The 20,593-nt window shown below is 43.7% G+C and overlaps 1 protein-coding gene across 4 annotated transcripts in view; it reads right to left on the bottom strand.

Annotated features, from left to right (window-relative positions):
• CACNA1B (calcium voltage-gated channel subunit alpha1 B) overlaps window positions 1–20,593 on the bottom strand; it is a 644,201-nt gene that overhangs the window by 185,490 nt on the left and 438,118 nt on the right. For all 4 annotated transcript variants that reach the window (XM_019510484.1, XM_019510481.1, XM_019510482.1 and 1 more), the window contains 3 exons: window positions 10,856–10,968; window positions 5,611–5,723; window positions 1,160–1,291 (listed from right to left, as the gene is read on the bottom strand). In XM_019510484.1, coding sequence (XP_019366029.1) covers window positions 1,160–1,291; window positions 5,611–5,723; window positions 10,856–10,968 — 358 coding nt within the window. The remainder of the gene's footprint in view (window positions 1–1,159; window positions 1,292–5,610; window positions 5,724–10,855; window positions 10,969–20,593) is intronic.

Raw genomic sequence — 20,593 nt, 5'->3', positions numbered from 1 at the left:
TTTTTTTTTTTTTTTTTTACATTTCTTAATGGAAAACAGAATTTTTTCATAAAAAATTATATTTTCCTAATTAAAAACTTCAGGTTTGAGAAAACCCTATTTTTCAGTATGCAAACATTCCACATGAGAAAAATTATTTAGCTTTAGTCATCACTGAAAGAATTCTCTTGCTCCTCAGAGGAGAAGTTGCTACGATGTCCTTGCCTCCAGATTATGGAACAATGCCACAATACTTACTGGACTGTGGTACCCAGAAACAAGATTAATACTATAGTAGTTTCTATTCAAAAGTCTCTTAAAAGAGAGTTAAGCACCCTTAATTCCATTTTACAGGTGGATACAGAGAGGTAAAGTGATTTGCTCAAGGTCAGCCTGGAAGTCACTGGTAAAACCTGGGCAAGAACCCAGATCTCCCAAGTTCCAATCCAGTGCACTATCCAGGTGGTCTACATTGCATAAGACCCAAATGCAATCACCTGGTAAAGTTAACCTAATGCTCATTATACTTTCTTTTTTCTTAAAAAAAAAAGGGAAAAGGAATGCATTCCTATTGCAAGATGCTAAGTCAACAGCCCTTAAGTGTGTGTGAAGTCCTCTATCTATCCATAAACCACATACAGCCCTGTCAGCAGCAATGCAAGTTTTCCCACACCATTCTATTACTCAGCCTAAACATTTACTTCATAAAGGAGAACTTATCAGTGAGTAGTTCACCTATCTTGACCCATTCTGGCGGTTGCTTTTGTACTGTGAACACCCGGGGTACAGACAGAAGTGATAGTTTTCTCTTGATCTGACCACTGAAAGCACTCTACAGCCATGACCAAACAGAAGTGCATGGCTACAAAGCTCTTTAAAAGGGCCCAATCCTGCAAAAATCTGAACCCTTATTGCATGAGGGTTCAGATGAAGATGTTTCAAAACGTAGCATCTTCAATAAACTTCTGTCTGCACTGCTGTTCATTTAGGAGACCAAAACTGGCAACTCGTTTCTTGTAAGCCAGAGAACGGACAAAATCAACCTAGATTCAAAAGATTCTGTATCCCATTACAAATACTCCGAGCCATTTTGTTCCTCCTGGGCCTTTTGCCAAGGGCCAGTGCTTTAACATTAGGTATGCTATTCAACGATTGTTAAAGGAGTAATCGCTTAACTTACTGTCCTCCAAAGAGCTGCATCCCCAGCAAAGCAAACACCACGATGAACAGGAACAGCAGGAAGAGCAAACTGATGATGGATTTCATGGAGTTCAGCAAGGACACTACCAGGTTTCTCAGGGAGTTCCAATATCTACATTGTAAATCAAAGCAAAAACAAATGGTGTTACTGAGTGAGGTACCTTCCCCTGGAAAGATTAAAGTAATTTAGCCCCTATACAAAGAAGTGATGAACAGTGATGATGGATTTCAGTGGGAGACAATCTAAATTAGAAAGCCTTAAACTCATCTGGGTCAAACTCTCCAACTGGTATGATGCCAGCAAATGGCATACTGCAGCCCATTCGATTTTATGCAACAAAATCATGTATAGAATCCAAGAAGTCAGTGATTGAAAACACCTATCTGGTCACCTTGAGTGTATGCCTTCCACTGGAGAACTGTGACAAACAGCAAATTCCCCAGCACTTTGTCCAATCTTGCTTTAAATCCTCTAAAACAGAGTTTTTGGAGGTCACCCCCCTTAATTTGTTCTGTATAACATATACCTCCATGTATTGTCATGTCCTGTACTATGCATTTCAGCTGCTGGGCATATCACGAACAAGGGTTTTGTCTATGATGTGAAGATGAGAACGAAGCAGGTGATTGTAAACAATCCATTTCTCTAAGACACAAGCCAGGATTGAATGGCTCACTCCCATAAGAGCCTGAACCCCCAGCCAGTCAGTCAGCCATTAGGTCCTTTTGTACACAGTTTAAACTTGAACTTGCATTTGTTTGTTTAATGAACTGAGCCCAATTATTACAGGCCTCAAAATCCCACATTGGAGCACTTAAACTGATTTTGGAAGTAGGCATTTACACATACGGCATGTGCATTTATGGGGGATTGCCCATTCTATTTAGGCACCCCATGACTGAGCATTAACTTCACTGTATCAAAACTGTGCGGTCTGGATAAGAAGTCAAAGGGGAGGAAGGAAAACTACCTAGACTGAGAGCTGACCTGCACATGTAAAGTTCCACCTGACCAGAAACTGCTGCTCAATCTGTTCTTACCCCTCTGAGCCCTGCACCACTGCTCCCCTCCCTTACAACCCTTAGCGTACACGTGCATGCACACACGCACACAGAGCGGAGAGGCACATTAAATAATGGAGGTCCTGAGAGGGTGCTCAGAAGTGGCACTTTCTCTTTGTTTTATTGCCCTGCTGAGAAGAAGCCGGGAGCATTTATATTAGGAAAACTAATGAATCAGAAAATGCAGAAAGAGCTATTAAAGCATAAGTTCCTTTTAACAATCTCCTGTTAGACAGACAGGCTTGAGAAACAACACGGTTAGAGCAGACATTGCGAAACGGTCATTTAGAGCCATTTTATATGCTGACTGTGAAAGGCTTTCTGATCAGTAGAGGAACCCAGGCAGGATTTTTTTTTCATCTCTCTCCCAACTCTTTTTGTCCAATTACTTCTGTCACCGCCCTAATCTAGACCTGAAAGCTACCATATGGAGCCCAGTATCTATGGCAACCTGCCCAGCAATTCTGTCCTGCACCTCCTTCAGCTGGGGCTTGGGGGAGGCTTGGGATCTGGAGCCCTCATTGCAGAGCAGCTGCTCATATGTGAGGATAAATGGTGCCCATGGATTCATCTCCTGCCCTTCTTCAGCACCTGTGAGCAGCTTTCTCGGAGGAAGCTGGCTTCCATAAACGTTCATAATGACTCTGTTTCACCTGCACTTCCATGTCTTTTCTCAGTTTCAGGTTTCCCATTCTTTTCCTAGGGAAAAAGGACCACCTTCTGTCCCATCATGTGGCTTTGAGAGTTGCACCAGTGCAAGTCTCAAAAGTGCCAAAGGTGAACAGAAGTGAACATAAATAGAGCTGAGTATTCACACAATTAACTGTCCACACAACAGGAACCAGCATCTGTGCGTCATCCATCCCCACTGTGTCTCCAAGAAGTGGGTTGTCGCATACAGACAGAAGCATGGGTTTTTGGGAGAACTTCATAGACTCAGAGCCTCTACAACTCAAGCAGCTGAAACTGAGCCTGGCCAGGTTTTGATAGTAAAAAGGGATGAACTGATTTTATATGAGGGAGAGAGGTGGTCTAGGAAGCACTCCGTGGGACTTTCCGCAGTCTCTTTGCACCGACATGAACCAAGCAAAACTTGGTGCAATGCCCAAGCTGCTATATCTCAGTTAACCTGAAACACCTCAGCACACATCAATTATTTCAGCACCCCTCCATGGCTGATTATAGACCCCCAGGCTCTAACTAGGAGTTAAATTTCTACAGTTGCCAGTTACCATTACAGTTCTGTCATGACAAGGAGGAAATTATGTTGAGCTATTTTCTCATCTTCCTCTCTCTGAATTTCAGTGCCGCTTCGGCTGTATTCCCACTCATTGTAGTGATGTGCCATCCTGCTGTGACCTTTTCAGCCTGCTGTAATTTAACTTTCTAACCATCATGTTGCTCTGCCTTTTGCAATCTTCCTTGCTTGTGCTAAGTGGAGGAATAGGCCTCTGAATCAAAAGGCTTAATACCCCCAATTATTCAAAGCAGGGTGGCATGCCTTTGCCTTCTGCTGAACAAATGAGAGGCAAAAATCCAAGGGTGGGATGCATCAGAGAAAGTCTGCAGTCAAAGCTAGAGAAAAAGGAAAGAATTTGCACAGGGTGAAGCTGCTTTCATTGGAGAAACTGTAATGAGAACTGGACAGAAGTAACACAGTCTTTGTACCTCTTTCCCTTTTAACTTTTTAAACTATCCCGTAGCCAGCTGTGCTGGACCTGGGAAGTGTGTCCTCATCAACATGGCCAGTCAGACACCAGACTGTGTACCAGAAACGTCAACCAATCCAAGAGGTCCAGTACCTACACAGAGAACAGTCTATGCTGCTAGGCAGCAATTTTTAAGGTACTGAGTGAGATCCTAGCTTCAATTGAGCTAGTGGGATTTTTTACATTGATTTCAGCCAGTATGCTGCAAGACAGCAGGGTATCTGACTTTCTGGTAATATGTGAAATGATTCTACTGACTTCTTGTCTCGGCTGTATAAAGTCATACCGTTAGCTGAAATATTCAATTGTTCAAAGCTGGTGAAAGATAGCAGAAATATCTTCTTAACTTATAAATAGATTTAAAACTCTTAAGAGTCCAAAAAAGTTTATAAACTCTTGTGGGCCAGGGCTAACTTCATTGCTGGTAATTAATTGCTACAAAATTATTAAGACAGGTGGAATCATTCACCTACAGGCTATCAGAAATTTGGTTTGACTAAGCACTTTCTATGAGACAAGTTTTGGTACCTTCTGGACATGTCTGCTTATAATTTTAAGATTTTTTTTTCCTGGTCTCTTGATCATCTGACAATGTATGAAGGTCTGGAGTTCCTCAGACACTTGTATTTAAAAACTGTTTCCACAAAGTGACCAATATATGTTAATTCAGCTAATCCTACAGGGCCTAAAGCAGGGTTGGGCAATTATTTTGGGCAGAGGGCCGCCTGCTGAGTTTTGGCAAGCCATCAAGGGCTGCATGACAGGCAGCCCAGGGCAGATAAATATTAATTTTCTACATTTTTAGGGGCCCCGCAGGCCAGATAGAATGGCCTGGCAGGCTGCATCTGGCCCCCGGGCCGCATTTTGCCCACCCATGGCCTAAAGGATATCAGAACTGTGCACATGAATGCCCAGAGAAGTATACGGGTACTTCAGTGGTAATTTTATATATGCCAGTTGGCTAATTTAAGCATCCAAGTTCAGAATCTGACCAAGTTAAAAAAACTAGATTTCCCTTTGTAAAACCCTTTGTTCTCCTTCTGCTAAAACAAATAGATAATTAAAAAGAAGAAAGGGATGAGTAAATTCATTTGATGGAAAAAACCAAACCAGCATGACCACCCAAATATTTGAAGTAATTTTAACAATTAATTTTATAGTAACAATTTTAACAGCCTGCACATGTTGTTCTAAATAGATTAATATATTCCCCAAGAGGTGTGTGGTTCATTCCAATGAACATTAATTGGACACACAAGAAAGAACAAGTGAAAAGCTTTGGCCACCAAGTTTTACTTGGAAACTATGGGCCTCAGGACATTCCTATGAGGCAGTGGCAATGCAAGTGCCTTTGCTATGGCATCAGTTCAACTTAATCTCATCCTACAGTAGTAGGGTATCTTAGTCAGTATGGCCTGCACAGCTGTAGCACTGATGGCCTAGTATGCTAGCCACAGATTGTGTTAAGACTTGCATCAGACATGCTGCTTTTGTTCCAGTTTGGCAACAAGGCAGCCTGGGACAGCAACAGTGACCAATATTCTCAATGGCTCTATAAGTATGCAAGGCAAGCAGGGAACGCTGTTGCTTATATGGTAATGATGTGAACATTCACACTGCGTTAACTATCCAAAGGGAGTAAATGGAATCCCACACTTACTTGGTTACTTTGAAAATCCTCAGCAGTCGAAGAGCCCTCAATACACTGATGCCAAATGAGGTACCAGGCTTCACTGCAGCCCAGATAACTTCAAAAATACTCCCCACAATCACCTGCAAGAATAATCCATTTTAAGAAGGAAAAACAGTTGTTCAACCAGCCATGGCTTTGGTTCCCCAGGGACTGAAAGAGAGATAGATTGTGAAGTCTGATGGGATTCTAATGGGGACTGCCAATACAGTTTGCATACTCAAGGAATTAGCAAGAAAAACCCTAAACTCTCAGAGACAATAGCTTTAGCTTTGTAATTCTACAATCCAGCCTGAAAGGGTGCAAAATCCATAGCCACACTGTTCCAGGAGCACTATCTCCAGCTCCGGTGCGCTGGCCACTGTATTGAGAGCTCAGAGCCAAGGCTCTCCCCATTTCAGCTGCAGCCCACCCAGATCAGACTAGCAGCTCATCAGAGGCTGTCATAACAACTCATACTATGCAGGCTCTACAAGGCTGAAAGGCCAGTAAAGGATTGCACTTAATTCAGAACTGATCTGGCCTTGGAAACAACATTTTAAAAGTATATATTTTGCGTTTCGTATAAGTTGGTAAAAAAGTGCTGCTTAAAAGTGTGTTTATGGAGTACCTGTACTAAAATTTGCAGCAGTTTCCAGAAAGTTAAAATGCAAGAGTTCCAGATGAACCAAGTCTATGGGTATTTGCAATCATTTGTTTATATACAAATTACTACAAGTATGTTTATTTCAAGTTCACTGTTTTCAAATTTGGACCTCACTTCCATGTGCCTAGGGAGAGCAGGGTGTAACAGTAAGGAAGGGGGAAGGAATTGTAGGGTGGGGTGCAGAGGATAAGTGAGCTACTCCCCACCTCAATTTATTTTCTGTGCTGTAGCAGTTGGAGGGGGAGTAATCCAAGGCAAACCTCCAATAATTAGATTCTACACCTGAAAAATCATAACAAATTTATACATTTTCCTTATATAGAATCTAATTATTGGGGGTCATCTTATATTCAAGTAAATCCGGTAAAAGTAATTTGGTCACTACTTAAATGGTAAAATAATATGGACATTTCTTCGCAATTTCTCTTTTTGGGGGGGAAGAGGGAGGGTTGTTATACCAAATCCATGGAGTTTTATGGAAAACTATGATGAACAGACAAAAAACCTGTACCTGTACTACACTCTGAGCAATGGTATGAGATCGTCAACAGTCTGGACACTCCATTTGGATACAAAATTCCAGCTCCCTTTTAGCACAATATAACTCCGCTGATAAGCTAAAACTGGTTTAGGTGAAGGGAAAGGGAAATGCCACCCAATAATTCCTTGGTTCAAGAAGTCCTACAAACAAAAGGGCATTGTATATTCCCAATCACTCATCCACTTGTTACCATTAGAAGAATTAATCAAAGATTTTAAGAAACTCTCCGCTCCTTTATAATGTACCAGTCTCAGGGATCCATTTTGTATCAGTAAATAACTTCCCTCAGATCTGAGTTGCAAACTCATAGTTAATTTTTGTGCCATATTAAAATGACCCCTTGGGAGTAATTCCACAAAAGACCCTCAGGGGCTATTCCTCACGGGGCCGATGTCTTTCTGTTTTGTTGCTTTTCTGTTTTGCATTTGAACTGTTTCATCCCAATGGTTTGTCAAACTAGAGAATTGTGTGTTGTTCCAAAGAAGCTGAAGAAACTGAATTAATTTGGGGAGGGAAGGTGGGTGAGGGGAAGACACACAGCTAGATATAGGCTCCCAGTAGGTTCTCCTTTAGAAGAAGAATTAGAAAAAGATCAGCCCCCTCTCCCTTAGGGGACTCACAGTCTGCAGAGCTTACTACCAATGCTACACTGAGTAAGGCATGAAGGAAAGCAGATGGGCCCAGTGGATTTGTTCTGTGTTTAATATAAAATTCCTAAATCATCTGTCCCTGAAGATCAGGTACAAGGTCTCTTCCTTGTGGATGCAGCATTATGAATAATAATGAGGTTTATGAAATACATGGAGGGGAAACTAGCAGATATCATGAGAGAGCCTGACCTTATGGTGCAGTCCCTCTTTTGTGAATAGAGCACCTTTCACTAGGATGGAATATAAGGCAAAAATGAAGCAAAGAAATTACATGCCTAATTATAAACCTTAAAAATCTAACTAATTTTCTTGGCACAGCTCACCCCACCTAGGATTTCCAAAAGAGTCAGGTTGCTGGGTGTTTAACTCCCATTTATTTTCAATGGTAGTTGGGCGTCATATTCTTTAGCTGTCTTTGAAAATCTCAGCCACAATGTGTGTCCTTGACCATGTTTTTTGTCAGGTCTTCTATTTTTCAGATTCAGACAAGGACCTGGTGTCTTTAGTTTAGATAACCTTCATGAATTATGCCCCAAAGGGAGGACACAGATATCTTTACCTTATGGGTACTAGTGACTGCAGGTGCAATATTGCACCCTTTATATTATGTGTGCTAGTGACTATAGATGCAATATTGCACCCAGAATCATTTCTGCTGCAGTTTGCTGCTGCAGAACTGTGAAGCTGTATCTGCAACTCTAGTCCTAAGCACTGTGTATCCTGAATGATCCCTAGAATTCAAAATAGATATTATGCTTGACTAAGGTTTATTTCCCTCTTCCTTGAAGAAGCAGTGAAAGGTAATGGATCACAACTCCTGCAGAGCAAAGTTTTTCACATGAGAGTGATGACACACCTGATGCTTCACACAGACTGACCCTGACTGTGCCTCATTTAGTTCTACAAAGAACTTCTAGGACCAGATCACTAGCCTAATACATCCTTGGTCTCCTTGCTAAGAATGCCAAGTTGTAATGTCAGCTATGATGATTAATCTGGAGGACAGGGAGGGGGGTGCACTTGCCAAAGGCAAAATGAGATCTAGTAGCACAATTCTGAGATTCTGAAAGCGGTGGAGAAATAGTCAGTCAATGGGGAAAGGGAACCATTATCAGTGTGCACAAGTCTAAAGACCATCACCCAGGAGAACTGACAAAAAGACATGAGATGCCCTAGGTCATCTCCTCCCACCCTAAACGGAAACAGACAGTAGGGACAGACATTCAAAAAGGCTGAGGCTTAATTGATTCAACCTTTGCAGGTTAGTCAACCCTGCCTAGACTTAATCAGTTTGTAACTGTACAGACATCCCCCCCTGGACTGACAAAATGTAGGCACATGCCTGCAGTGGCTCAGGCTAGAGGCCGGGAAGTGCTAGAGCAGCCCTCCCTTCCCTTCCACAGTGTTGAGCTGGGGGAGGAGTGTTGATTAGCTCCAAAGAGCCCTAAGCCTGTCCTGTCTCCCTTTGTCTGGTCTCCCACAGCACGGACTGTTGCCAGCATGTGCTCTGCTAGCTAATGCTGAGAGGTGTCTGTGTAAGGCAAAGGGGATGGGGGATCCCTGCTTAGCAAGGATTTGTGAGGGGAGGGGAAGAGCAGGGGGAAGCCAGGCAGACACCTGCATTCTCTGCCAGAGCTCCAGCCAGAGAGCAGCGAGCCCTGCCCAGCCTGGAGAGCATGCTGGGGGAGCCTGGTTTAACTGAAACCAGGGAGGGGTCTGGGAAAGGCATTGCATAAACTGGTTTGACCCATATCCATTAAGTCTGATACTACATTCAGTCATTCAATGTAGTATCAGACTTAATGGATTTGGGTCAAACCAGTTTCAGCCTTTTTCAAACTGGTTTATGTGGCCTGAACATCTGTTCTATTACAGGTTTAAACCAGTTTCTGATTACTTAAACTGGTTTATGTGTAATGTCTGTCCCTAGCCCATGATTGTGGAGAGAATGGCAATTGCACCTTGAGTTTCAGAGTTAGTGTACAAGACAGGAAATACTGCAGACAGATCCTGGGTTTGGATTTAGGTACACAGTTCTCATTAAAGATGACAGAAGTTGTGTGAACCCCTGTGAAGCCAGTTTAGCCCAACTTAACAAGCAAAAGTTGCCAGCACAGACTTGTCTTTACTGGAATCAAAATGGATTAACTATGGGTCATGGATTTTATACTGTTCATATGTAACCAAGATTACCTTTTAGCTGAAGGGGGACAGGACCTCTGGCTTTGAAACACAAGGATCTGAGTGTTATACTCTCTGTCATCATAAGTTCTGAGCAACTGTGGCATGTTGCCCAGCAATGACTGCATCCTGCATAACCAGGTACTCATTCAGATATCACTGTATCTTCCTGTACTGGCATCAGGGGTGAAGTAGTAGATTACTAGATGAAGAAGAATCTGAGCTGGATTTGTCAGTGCACTTCTACAGTTTTGTACTAGTGTAAATACAGTGAGGGTCAGCCAGTGTTAAATCAGGCCCTACATTTAATTGTAAATAAAGGAGGAGTAAACAATAAAAACCGCTTTCATAAATGATTAACTAACTATTCCCCAACATCCTAAAGAACATGAAGTATTCTTCAGTAATTTCCCCCAAAACTTCAGTAACTGTTGCAAGCAGTGTAGACCACTGTAGATTTTGTTAAATATGCATGATTTTTTTGCTGGGGGACTAAATTCATGACTCTCCTTCTATACCACATGATAGTTTCAAAACCCTACTCAGATTGTCCCAATCGTTGGGTATTTATTTCCTAACCTTTTAAATTGTAGTGGTTAAAGACAAGCATTAAAATCCATCCAAAATAATTTAGACACCCAAACAAGGGCTTGATTTTTACAGGTGCAGTGCACCAATCTTTAAATCATTGTCATATGCTCAGCAGCTCCCCCAAATGCTACTACTTTTATTAGTGATGCCTGATTATGGGTTTGTGTGTTTAACACTGAGAACTCAAAATTGAAAATCACCACCAACTATCTTGAGTGGCAGGTGTCTGATTGCATGGTAGGGAACAGAAAAAAGGGAAATATTATTTTAAAAAGAAAAACTCCATTTTAAATGGAGAGAGTATCTCACAGTAACCAGAGCACTTACTGATACTGCTGATGAGAATATCCCTGTGATGATCTACTACGCAATTTATGCAGGAAACTAGTTCTCCTTATTACGTTTCTTAAAAGGAAAATACTTACTGCAAGTTTATTTAGACGTGCTTTTGTGATTAGTTAGTTTTCTTATTGCGTGTTGCTGTACCTGATTTACAAAAGGCAGTCAAAGAATAGTAACTGATTCACTTTTGCCCTCCCACCATCACCATCAATCACCCATTGTTCAATAAAGAAAGTTTAGCCTGTGAAGCTGATGTCAGCTTACCCCAAAGTCAAAGCAGTTGAATGAGGAGTGGAAATAATTTCTTGGCCCCAGTCCATACATCTTCAAGGACATCTCAGTAAGGAACAGACCCAGGAATACAAACTCTGCAAAATCTAGAAACCAGCAAAAGAGGCTGTGAATCAGTTACTGAGGTTTAGCTAGGCTAAGACACAGACTGTCACTTAACAACACAAAGCTGTCATTTCTGCAAAGGGGAAGTAAACTAATTCAGCATAGCTTCATGTAATAGTTTCTCTGCATGTGTATGGGATGCTCATCATGCATGACACACGTGGAAGCATTTTAAGTTCTAGTATTGGAAGTTTGCTGTAAGAAATAGCGACAATCTCTTTAAAGGGAATTTGAGAAGGAGATTTTGGATTAATGGTGTTCATAAAGATTTTTAATGGCACCCATGAGCAGACAAGTTTCTTTGGGTAAATCTGATATCTTTTATTAGACCAACTCAAATTTATTACATCTATAGCATTTACTCTCTGTAGACTGTAACAGAACTTGTCTGTCACGTTTATAGAGTCACTCTTCTGATTACAGCTGCTTGGTAAGCTTATACAGACTAGCCAACTGCCCTTCCAAATGGGTATTTTGATGCAGTTACTCAATCTACTCAAATATGCAAACAGATGTAATCATAAGTATTGATAGCATGTACACAGAGTCCATTAAAAAAAAATCCATGTCATTTCAGCACATAAGTTTCACTGACTTTCACCCAAGTGATATTAATCATGTAGGAGTTTGTCCACTTGGGAAGGTTGGTGTATAGTAAGCTAGTATTTACAGGTAATACTTACTGGGCATGTGTACATGTGCATTAATGAGCTGAAATTATGGCACATTAAGGTTAGTACGTGTGATAAGAGGTACTAACCTAATGCACTGTAACTGGCAGTACGGAACAATAGTGCAGGCACATATCTTTTACGTGACACTAATGCTCAGTAGACTAATCTACTGCACATTAGCATGGTTTTCACTGTGAAGTCCTAATGCACAACTGAATTAGTCTACTGCACTCTTAGCATCTTGTGTAGATGCATCCACTCTGTGCAAATTCCCTGTGTGGACATTACTAGTGGATACTAAACTGGAGCAAGCTACCTTGCATTTAGTACGGCCTAGAGTCGTCACTGGGGAGTAGTTATTTCCTGTAAATCACTGTACCCTAACTTCCCCACAAGGACAACAAACCAAGTCACTCAAAAAGCTGAAAGCCCTCTGAAAGTCAGTGAGACTTGGGTGTTTAAATGGGATAGGAACATTTGAAAATGGAATTAATATACATTTTTCCATTTGCCCTTTGTAAACATGATTCCTCCTTTCTCAATAGAATTGCTCCCCTGCGTGTGTTCAGAGATGCCAGACTTACTAGTGGTACTAAGCTGAGAGGTTTACAAGTGCTGCACAACCTAGTCAGCTATGGGAGAGTAAGTTACTTTTCATTTTGCCTGATGAGTTGCCAACAAAGGTCTAATTTAATTATTATTAAGACAATATAAGGGACAGTACGGGTGCAGCTGGATTTTTCAGGCCCCGGACAAGGCCTTATAGTTATAGAAAAGCTATCAGTTGCTTTGTAAATTGAGCAAGTTGAATCTGGGGGTCATTATGCAGGAAGAACTATAAAATGTTGAGAAAATAAAAGCCTCAAAGACTAAAAACCTACCAAAACAAAACGCTATACAACACACGCTATTGTCCCCTAGGGAAGAGGATGAGACAAAAAAGCAAAAGATTAATCACATTGCTCAAGGCACTACTGGAAGGCACCCGGATGCTTCAGTGGTGAGGGCAGATCTGAAACTCTATCTACGTTCTGTTTTAACCTGCCTGTTGTTTTTGTAGACACACTCTTCTGGGTACAATGGCACTGGGAGCTTCATGATTCTTTAGCTCTTGGATACAGAATGGCAGCTGCATGGGTGGTATTTGAATGCTAGATTCTTTACAAGGTGTATTTGTAAACTGATAACTTGGTTTGCACATTTCTTGAAATAATCTGATTTAAGACGACCTTTTTTTTTTTTTTTTTACTTTCATAGCTTGGACTCACTTCCCTTGCCTTGTACACACAGACTAGTGAATTAGTTTGGCCATCGTCCATCTCATGGTGTTGTGTGTGTCTTTTGAAGCTGACTTGAAAAATACAGTTTTCAATTATCAAAAAATAAAGATTCTGAACTCTAAATGAAAGACAGTTGTCAGGCACTGCACGTGTGGTGTGAGTTATAAATCCAACAAAGCAGTTTTTCATTAACCCTTCAGTGAGCAGCCTCAGGGAATGTTCTTGTCACAGTGGCGGAGTACAGATTTGCAGCACAGAGTGGGACAGTATTGATTACACCGTCTGGGCCTAGTTCTTTGGCTACAGAGGGGTTTGATGGAAATTTAATTAAAGGGGTCCTAAAGGGTAGATACTTCACACTTGAAAAGAGAGAGAGAGTGAGAGAAAGAAAATGAATATACACTTTTCAAATAGAAAATTTAAGCAAATACACACTCCATTGACATGGAAAGAGTCCTCAGGAGAAACACTGCCCTGGTTAAATGGTAGTAAAATCAAAATAAAAGCTAATAGTTTGCACAGTAGTTCTGGGTCCTTTGGAGGTCTAGGTTCAAAAGATAGGTTGAAGGCCAGTTCCTTGGCATCTGCTCTATCCCCTCAGTATTGTGGGAGAGGAGTGCTGTGGATGGAGAGGTACTTAACAAAGCAAATAGACATTTCACCTGCAAAAGCAAATCCTTGCTGGTGTTGAGTCATCTGTTCCCCACCCCAGGACTGACAGAAGCAGATAGAGCACACCAGAGATCTGGGATTGTTATCACTGGCATAACCTGAACCAGCTCTGACAATGCTTTAATGCTATGTCTGCGCAACACAATGATAGACAGAGACACTTGAACTAGTCCAGACCAGGCAGAGCTAATTCACCCAAGGTATCACCAAGCTGATGCAACTCTACTGCTTCTGGTCCTGAAGCCAGCTCAAGTATTTCAGTACAGCACTGAATTTTGCCATGTAGCTATGCCCTACCTTGCTCCAGGGGCTGATTATCTTGGCTCATATCTGGTTCCAGGATCAGAAAAACACAAAAGGAACGTCAAAACACTTTTACTCTCCCACCACAGATCCTGCGCTTAGCATAACTCAAACAGACCAAAGGATCTGGCCTAAGGTTTGATAGAACTCCTTTATTCCTACAGAAAAATTAGGTCCACATCACAGCAGAGACTCTGACAGAGGTAGCAGTGCCAAAATAGGAGGGGACAAGAGCTATAACAGCAAAGATCCTTGCGGGTGAGGTCTGAGCTGTATTGGAAAGGTTATGTCTGAGTAGCATCTGCCTGTCTTATACCTACCTCTAGCTAGTACCATAAAATGACTACATGCAAGAGAACCAGATTCACCTATAAAATTCAAAGAATGGCTATGTTCCACAGTAGACATCGAAGGTCAGCACAGAAGATAAACTTGAGCTATGTATGGGATTATTCTGTGTTTTAGATAATAGTAGCATACCCACCTCTTACCTAGTGTTTTTCAGCAAAGCACTTTCAAGTACTCAAAGCACTTTACCAATAACATTATCCCCATTTTATAGGTGGGAAAACTGAAGCACTAAAAATTGAGTTGCCCCAAAACACCCAGCAGATGACTGGCAAACCTGGGAACGCAACGTAGGCTTCCCAAGTCCCAGTCCAATACTTGATGCATTATTCCATGGCATCTCCTACATGCATGCAAACAGCCAACCCACAACAATATGTGAAAGAGAAAGAAAAAGATTGACTTCCTTAAGGTAAATGAAAATAAACAATGCCATTTGGTAGAAAACAAGGAGACATCCAAGTAGTTTGAAAGCCTACCCCACATCTCCATGTACCTCAGAAGGAGAAAACCAATGTACCATTTCAGAGTTGATGATCCTTACATCTGGAATGGAGTTCAGCACTGATAACGGTAACCATATCCCAACACATACTATTAGCTCAGGGGGAGGCAAAATAGGACCTGCAGAGCAGATCCAGACCACCAACTGATTGGCCTGAGGGTGGGTCCTTGCCAATTGATTGGATCTGCCCATGGCTGCCCCCACGGTGCTCCACAAGGGGCTGAGCCTTGCCCGTTCCTGCCTGAGGCAGCCTGCACTACACTTTCATCTGCTCCAGCCCCAGCCCCAGCCCCCTGGGTACTGTTCTGCTCCCCGTGCCTCCAGAGGCTTCTTCTCCTGCCCCTGATCCACTCACTGCTCCAGGCAGCAGGCAGTGTAGGGAAGCAATGGTGGCCAAGGGGACTCATGCTGGGCACCATATGCCCAGTCAGGCAAGGTGGGGGAGCTGCAGCTGGGCAGCTCCTGCTCCACGACGCAGGGATCCAGCTCCAGATCCTGGCTGCCATCCCCCATTCAGCTGCCTGCAGGTGGCTGTTCATCGTGCCAAGTGGGCGGAGTGTGTGGAAGGCAGCCGGGAGCTGGAGCTGGAGCCGCCTGGCTGCCATTTCCCCCACAACCAGAGTGTCACGGCAGCATCAGGAGGAGATGCTGCCGGAGGCAGGGGAAGCCACGCAGTTCTCAGTTCAACTGCACTGGAAGCAGCCCCTCCAGGAAATGCAGGTTGCCCCAAGAGGGAGTAGGCCAGGCTCAGCCCCACATGGAGAGCTGTGGGCTGGATGGGTGGGGAGGGAGGATTGTATTTGCATCTGCACTCCCCTGGTGAGCTCTGCTGCATGCACCCCTTGCTCCCCCTCCCTCCCTTCACCCCCAGCCAGCTCCTGGGATCTAGCACATGGCCAGCTCCCCCCACATACACCCCCCCCATGCTCCCCCACACACACTATACACAAATTAGATATATTTTGAGCTATTATGCAATTGTCTCTATATATGCTACTCAAAAAACAAATTGGGACAAAAATATTTTTTGAAATAAAATTAAAATATGCTACAGTAGATGGGGGGGTGTTTTAGTATATGACTTGTTTTTAATCTATAACTTGTTAAAATGATATTTTCTAAAAGATTCTGTGTGTGCAGCCCTCAACAGCTAACTAAAACGAGTTAAGTGGCGCTCCAGCTGAAATAACTGCCCACCCCTGTATTAGATGTTCTGGCCATGAGACTTCATGGCAATGTACAGGGCAGCAAGAAAGGATGGACTCAAGAATGAAGAAAAAACAGGAGAACCAAAGTCCTCAAGTGCAAAAGACTGACTCAGAATGAATCAGCTTCTCCAGCTGACAGATCAGAAACAGGATTTTTTCTGACATGGCCCTGCCCATATAATTGCAAATGCAATTTTCTTGTTTGGACCTCCTGGTATTCAGGCCCCACATTTAATTTAATCTACCTTAAACAGAAGCATTTTGTAATGTAATTTAAGGAAAAAAAGTTTGATATAAACAAGCTAATTTAATTTAAAATTTGTGTTACTGGCAAAGGCCACACTGGTATCTTTTTGCCCCATATGTTTGAATTAGGTAGTTAGTGGCTCTTTTTTTGTCAGTCACCAATGGTTTAATTCCATTTCTGCACAGTCTTGAAGTCTGATGTCATTGGGAGCAGGCACTGAGGATCCTGCTAACAGGTTTCTTTGCTCTTCCCACATACAGAAAAGTCTGACCAAGAAAGGAATCCCATAAACGTCTAAACCTCTCTCCTCTGACAAAACTGGCTGGAATATTCAGTTGACATAAACAAATATACTTGTTTCAGAAAGACTTTTTTCTCAATTGCAAATGTTGCATATTTATATCCAGAGAGAACTTCGTCTCTACTTCAAAGGCAAACATGATATCATCAAGAAACTAACTGCATAATGTATATGGTTCCGCATACTACAGTACACACAAAGGAAGAGATAAGTTCTCAGACCATTATGGCAAAAATATCTAGATCGAGAGTTTCATATTTTCAGGTGTAAAGTAGGCACTCAAAGAAAATATTTATCTTTACACTTTTAAAATTTCATTTTTGAATAATATTGAGGCCAGGGTGTCTTCCACTAGAGAATGTCAACTCTATCAACTGTCATCGGCAGTCCCTCGGAGTCAAGGATGACGTCCGTCAGGCTTGATGGGTCCTCAGGTGACTGAAGCCCAATTCTGGATACACACATTCTTCAGCAAAGGGGGCATGTTGTTGTGTGGGGAAGCGGGATTTGCAGCCCTGGTTTGGTCTCCTCTTTCCTCCACTGCTGCCGTTCCACCTCAGTATTGAGTCACTGGGCCTTGACATGGTGCGCGCCTTGGTGGACCAGGTGGCACCACACTGAACAGTCAGCAGCTTGCTCCCAGCCATTGGTGTCAATGTCTCCATGCTTGAAGGTGACCTTGAGTGTGTCTTTGTACCACTTCCTTTCACTGCCCTTTGAGAATTGGCCAACAGAGAGCTGGGAAAAGAGAATCTGGTGAAGAAGGCAGTTCTCAGACATCCAGATACAGTGGCCCATCCATTGAAGTTGATTTCTCAAGAGCAAAACTTCAATGCTGGTGGACACAGCTTCATGGAGGACACTTGCACTGGTCTGGTGGTCCTCCCATTTGATCCCCAAGATTCGTCATAAGCACCACTGGTGAAAGCTACTGAGGGTCTTAACATGGCATCAGTAGATGGTCCAGGTTTCACCGCACTAGAGGAGGGTGGTCAGCACAACAGCTTTGCAAACCAGGACCTTCATCAACTTCCGAAGGTCTCTATTTTTGAAGGCACATTGTTGCAGCTTGAAGAAGGCAGCACTGGTGCAGTTGACCTGGTACTGGACTTCATCAGTGGTAGCCTGTTGAGAGAGGTGGCTGCTGAGATACGGAATGTGCTCCATATACTCCGGAGCCTCCCCATCTAGACAGCGCAAGGGATGTCCAGCTGGCCTGGGGAGGGTTGGTGGAGAACCTTTGTCTTGGCGATGTTCAAGGACAGGCCAAGTCTCCTATACAAAGCACTGAAGAGATCTAAGGTCGCTTGTACATCCTGTGCAGAGTGAGCCATCATGCAGCAATCATCTGCAAACTGAAGGTCATGCATGAACTTGGTGGTGAGTTTCGTTTTTGCCCGTAAGTGCCCAAGATTGAAACGCTTCCCGTCCAGTCGATACTGGATACTGACGCTGGATGGCAGATCATCTCAGATGAAGTGGATGATGATGGTGAGGTAGATGGTGGACAGAATGGGGGTGATCACACAACCTTGTTTGACCCCAGTCCGGATGTGGAAGGAGTTGGTTTCAGATCTTCCACTCAGGACAGAGGCGGTCATATCATTATGCCAGAGCCTCAGCATGATGACAAACTTCAGAGGGTAGGCAAGACATTGGAATATGGTCCACAGAGCTTCACAATTTAAGGAATCAAATGCCTTGGTCAAGTCAATGAAGGCAAGTTCTTGATTTTGCTCCTGACATTTTTCTTGGATCTGCCTGGCAACAAAAACCATGTCCGCAGTACCCCAGAATGGTTGGAAGCTGCACCAGAAGCATCTCCTCAGCGATGGGACGAAAATGGTTCAGGAGGATGCAGGCCACGATCTTACCCGCAATGGACAGGAGGGAAATCCCCCTGTATTCCCTGAGGGGGAATAGCAGCTAAAGGGAAAGACAGTACGAGTAACAGCAAGGTAAGCCTTCCTGGAATGTTGTCCAACTGCCAGGTCACCTAGTGGGGGAAAAGAAGAGTTCAGTCTCTGCAGTACATTCATCTTCTGTCCTTCTTTCACAGATTTCCAGTCAAGGGAAAGGGCCTGGACATAAACAGGTGCTTTCTGCAGATCAATACCTGGCTGTGCAGGTGGTGTCACCAGCAGGATTTGGCTTCTTTGACCATGGGATGTTGTTCCAAGAAAAAGTATTGCTGGGAAGAGATGGGATCCACCTGACGAAGAGAGGGAAGAGCATCTTCACAGGCAGCCTCACTAACCCAGTGAGGAGGGCTTTAAACTAGGTTCACTGGGGGATGGAAACCAAAGCCCTGAGGTAAGTGGGGGACTGGATGACCTGGAGAAAGAGCAAGCAGGAGGGGGCAACAGGGGAGGTGTTCTCATTCTTCTTGAGAAATCAGGACAATCAACTAGTTACAAAGGCTGTGTTAAGCTTCAGTCCCTGACTCAATTCGGGAAAGATCTGGCCCGATTTGGTGGCTGAATCTCCAAATCTGAATCAAATCAGGGGACCTTTAATCTCTCTGAATCAAACTGGAACCCTCCAAATTGATTTGGAGAGATTTGGACATAGACACAGCTTTAAATGTTTTTTCTACATACCTCTAGGTAGCAGGCAGCTCATGAGTGCTACAATGGTAGGGCGGATGGAGTGTCCCACAGAAGCACAGGGAGGTCCCCAGTGTGTTCAGCAGCAGACCCGGAAGTGGACCAGAAGCACTTCCAGTCCACATCCGGGTTCACCGGGGAGCACGTTGGAGGGCCCCCCACATACCCCCCCCCCGCTCGGTGACTGATGCCTCCTGGGTCTGGGGGGCACCCAGAGTGCCCCTATGGCCAATCAATGAGCCAGAGGGGCGTGGGGAGCGGAGGGCCAGCATGCTCCCTGGTGAACCCAGAAGTGCTTCTGGTCCACTTCCAGGTCTGCTGCCAAATGCACAAGGGACCTTCCTGCACTTCCGTGGGACACTCCATCCGGTACTTCTGGTCCACTTCCGCATTCACCGCTGAGCACATGGAGGGCCCCCCACACTCCTGTAGGATGCTCCATGCGACCAAGCATTGCAGCGATCACAAGCCATGCTGTTACCTTGGGGTATGTAGAAAAAATTCTTAAAGCTGTGTCTATGGCTGAATTGCTGATTCTCCAAATCAGCATCAAATCTTCAGATTCGGATTCAGACAAATCAAATCAGAGACAGTGATACAAATCAATGAATTGAATCACTGTCCCTGATTCGGGCCAAAACTGAATCAAATAGGGCCCGCTTTGTACACCCCTACTTCAGGTGCCTGTACATGAATGCATGGAGCCTGGGAAGAAAGCAGGAAGTACTGGAAGTCTTTGCACAGTCACAGCACTATGACATGACTGGAATAACAGCGACTTGGTGGGAGCTCGCATGACTGGAGCACTGTCATGGATGAGTACAAACTGTTCAGGAAAGACAAGCAGAGGAAAAGAGGAGGAGGAGGAGTTGCACTTTATGTAAAAGAGCCATATGATCGCTCAGAGCTCCAGTATGAAACTGGACATAGGCCTGCTGAAAGTCTCTGGGTTAAGGTCAGAGGTGAGAGCAACATGAGTGATGTTGTGGTGGGGGTCTACTATAGACCACCAGACCAGAAGGAAGTGGTGAATGAGGCTTTTTTCAAACAACTAGCAGAAGTTTCCCTACCAAGCCCTGGTTCTCCTGGAGGACTTCAATAACCCTGACATCTGCTGGGAGAGGAATACAGAAGTGTTAAGGCAATCCAGCAAGTTTTTGGACAGTGTTGGGGACAACTTCCTGGCGTGGGTCCCTTACTGAATGGGGAAGGCAACCTTGTGACAGAGAATGTAGAAAAGGTTGAAGTGCTCAATGCCTTCTTCACCTCAGTCTTCACATGCAGAGTCAGCTTCCAGACTACTATACTGGGCAGCACAGTTTAGGGAGAAGGTGAGGAGCAGCCAGCACTGGCGAAGGAACAAGTTAGGGACTATTTAAAAAAGCTGAATATGGGGCCAAACAGGATGCACCCAAAGGTGCTGAGGGAGTTGGCTGATGAGACTGCAGACCCATTGGCCATC

The sequence above is a fragment of the Gavialis gangeticus genome, unplaced genomic scaffold (genome assembly GCF_001723915.1).
Source record: "Gavialis gangeticus isolate Ggan-Ray unplaced genomic scaffold, GavGan_comp1, whole genome shotgun sequence".
Lineage (NCBI taxonomy): Eukaryota > Metazoa > Chordata > Crocodylia > Gavialidae > Gavialis > Gavialis gangeticus.
Note: the sequence above shows the minus strand (reverse complement) of the source record. Positions and strands in the feature narration are given on the sequence as shown.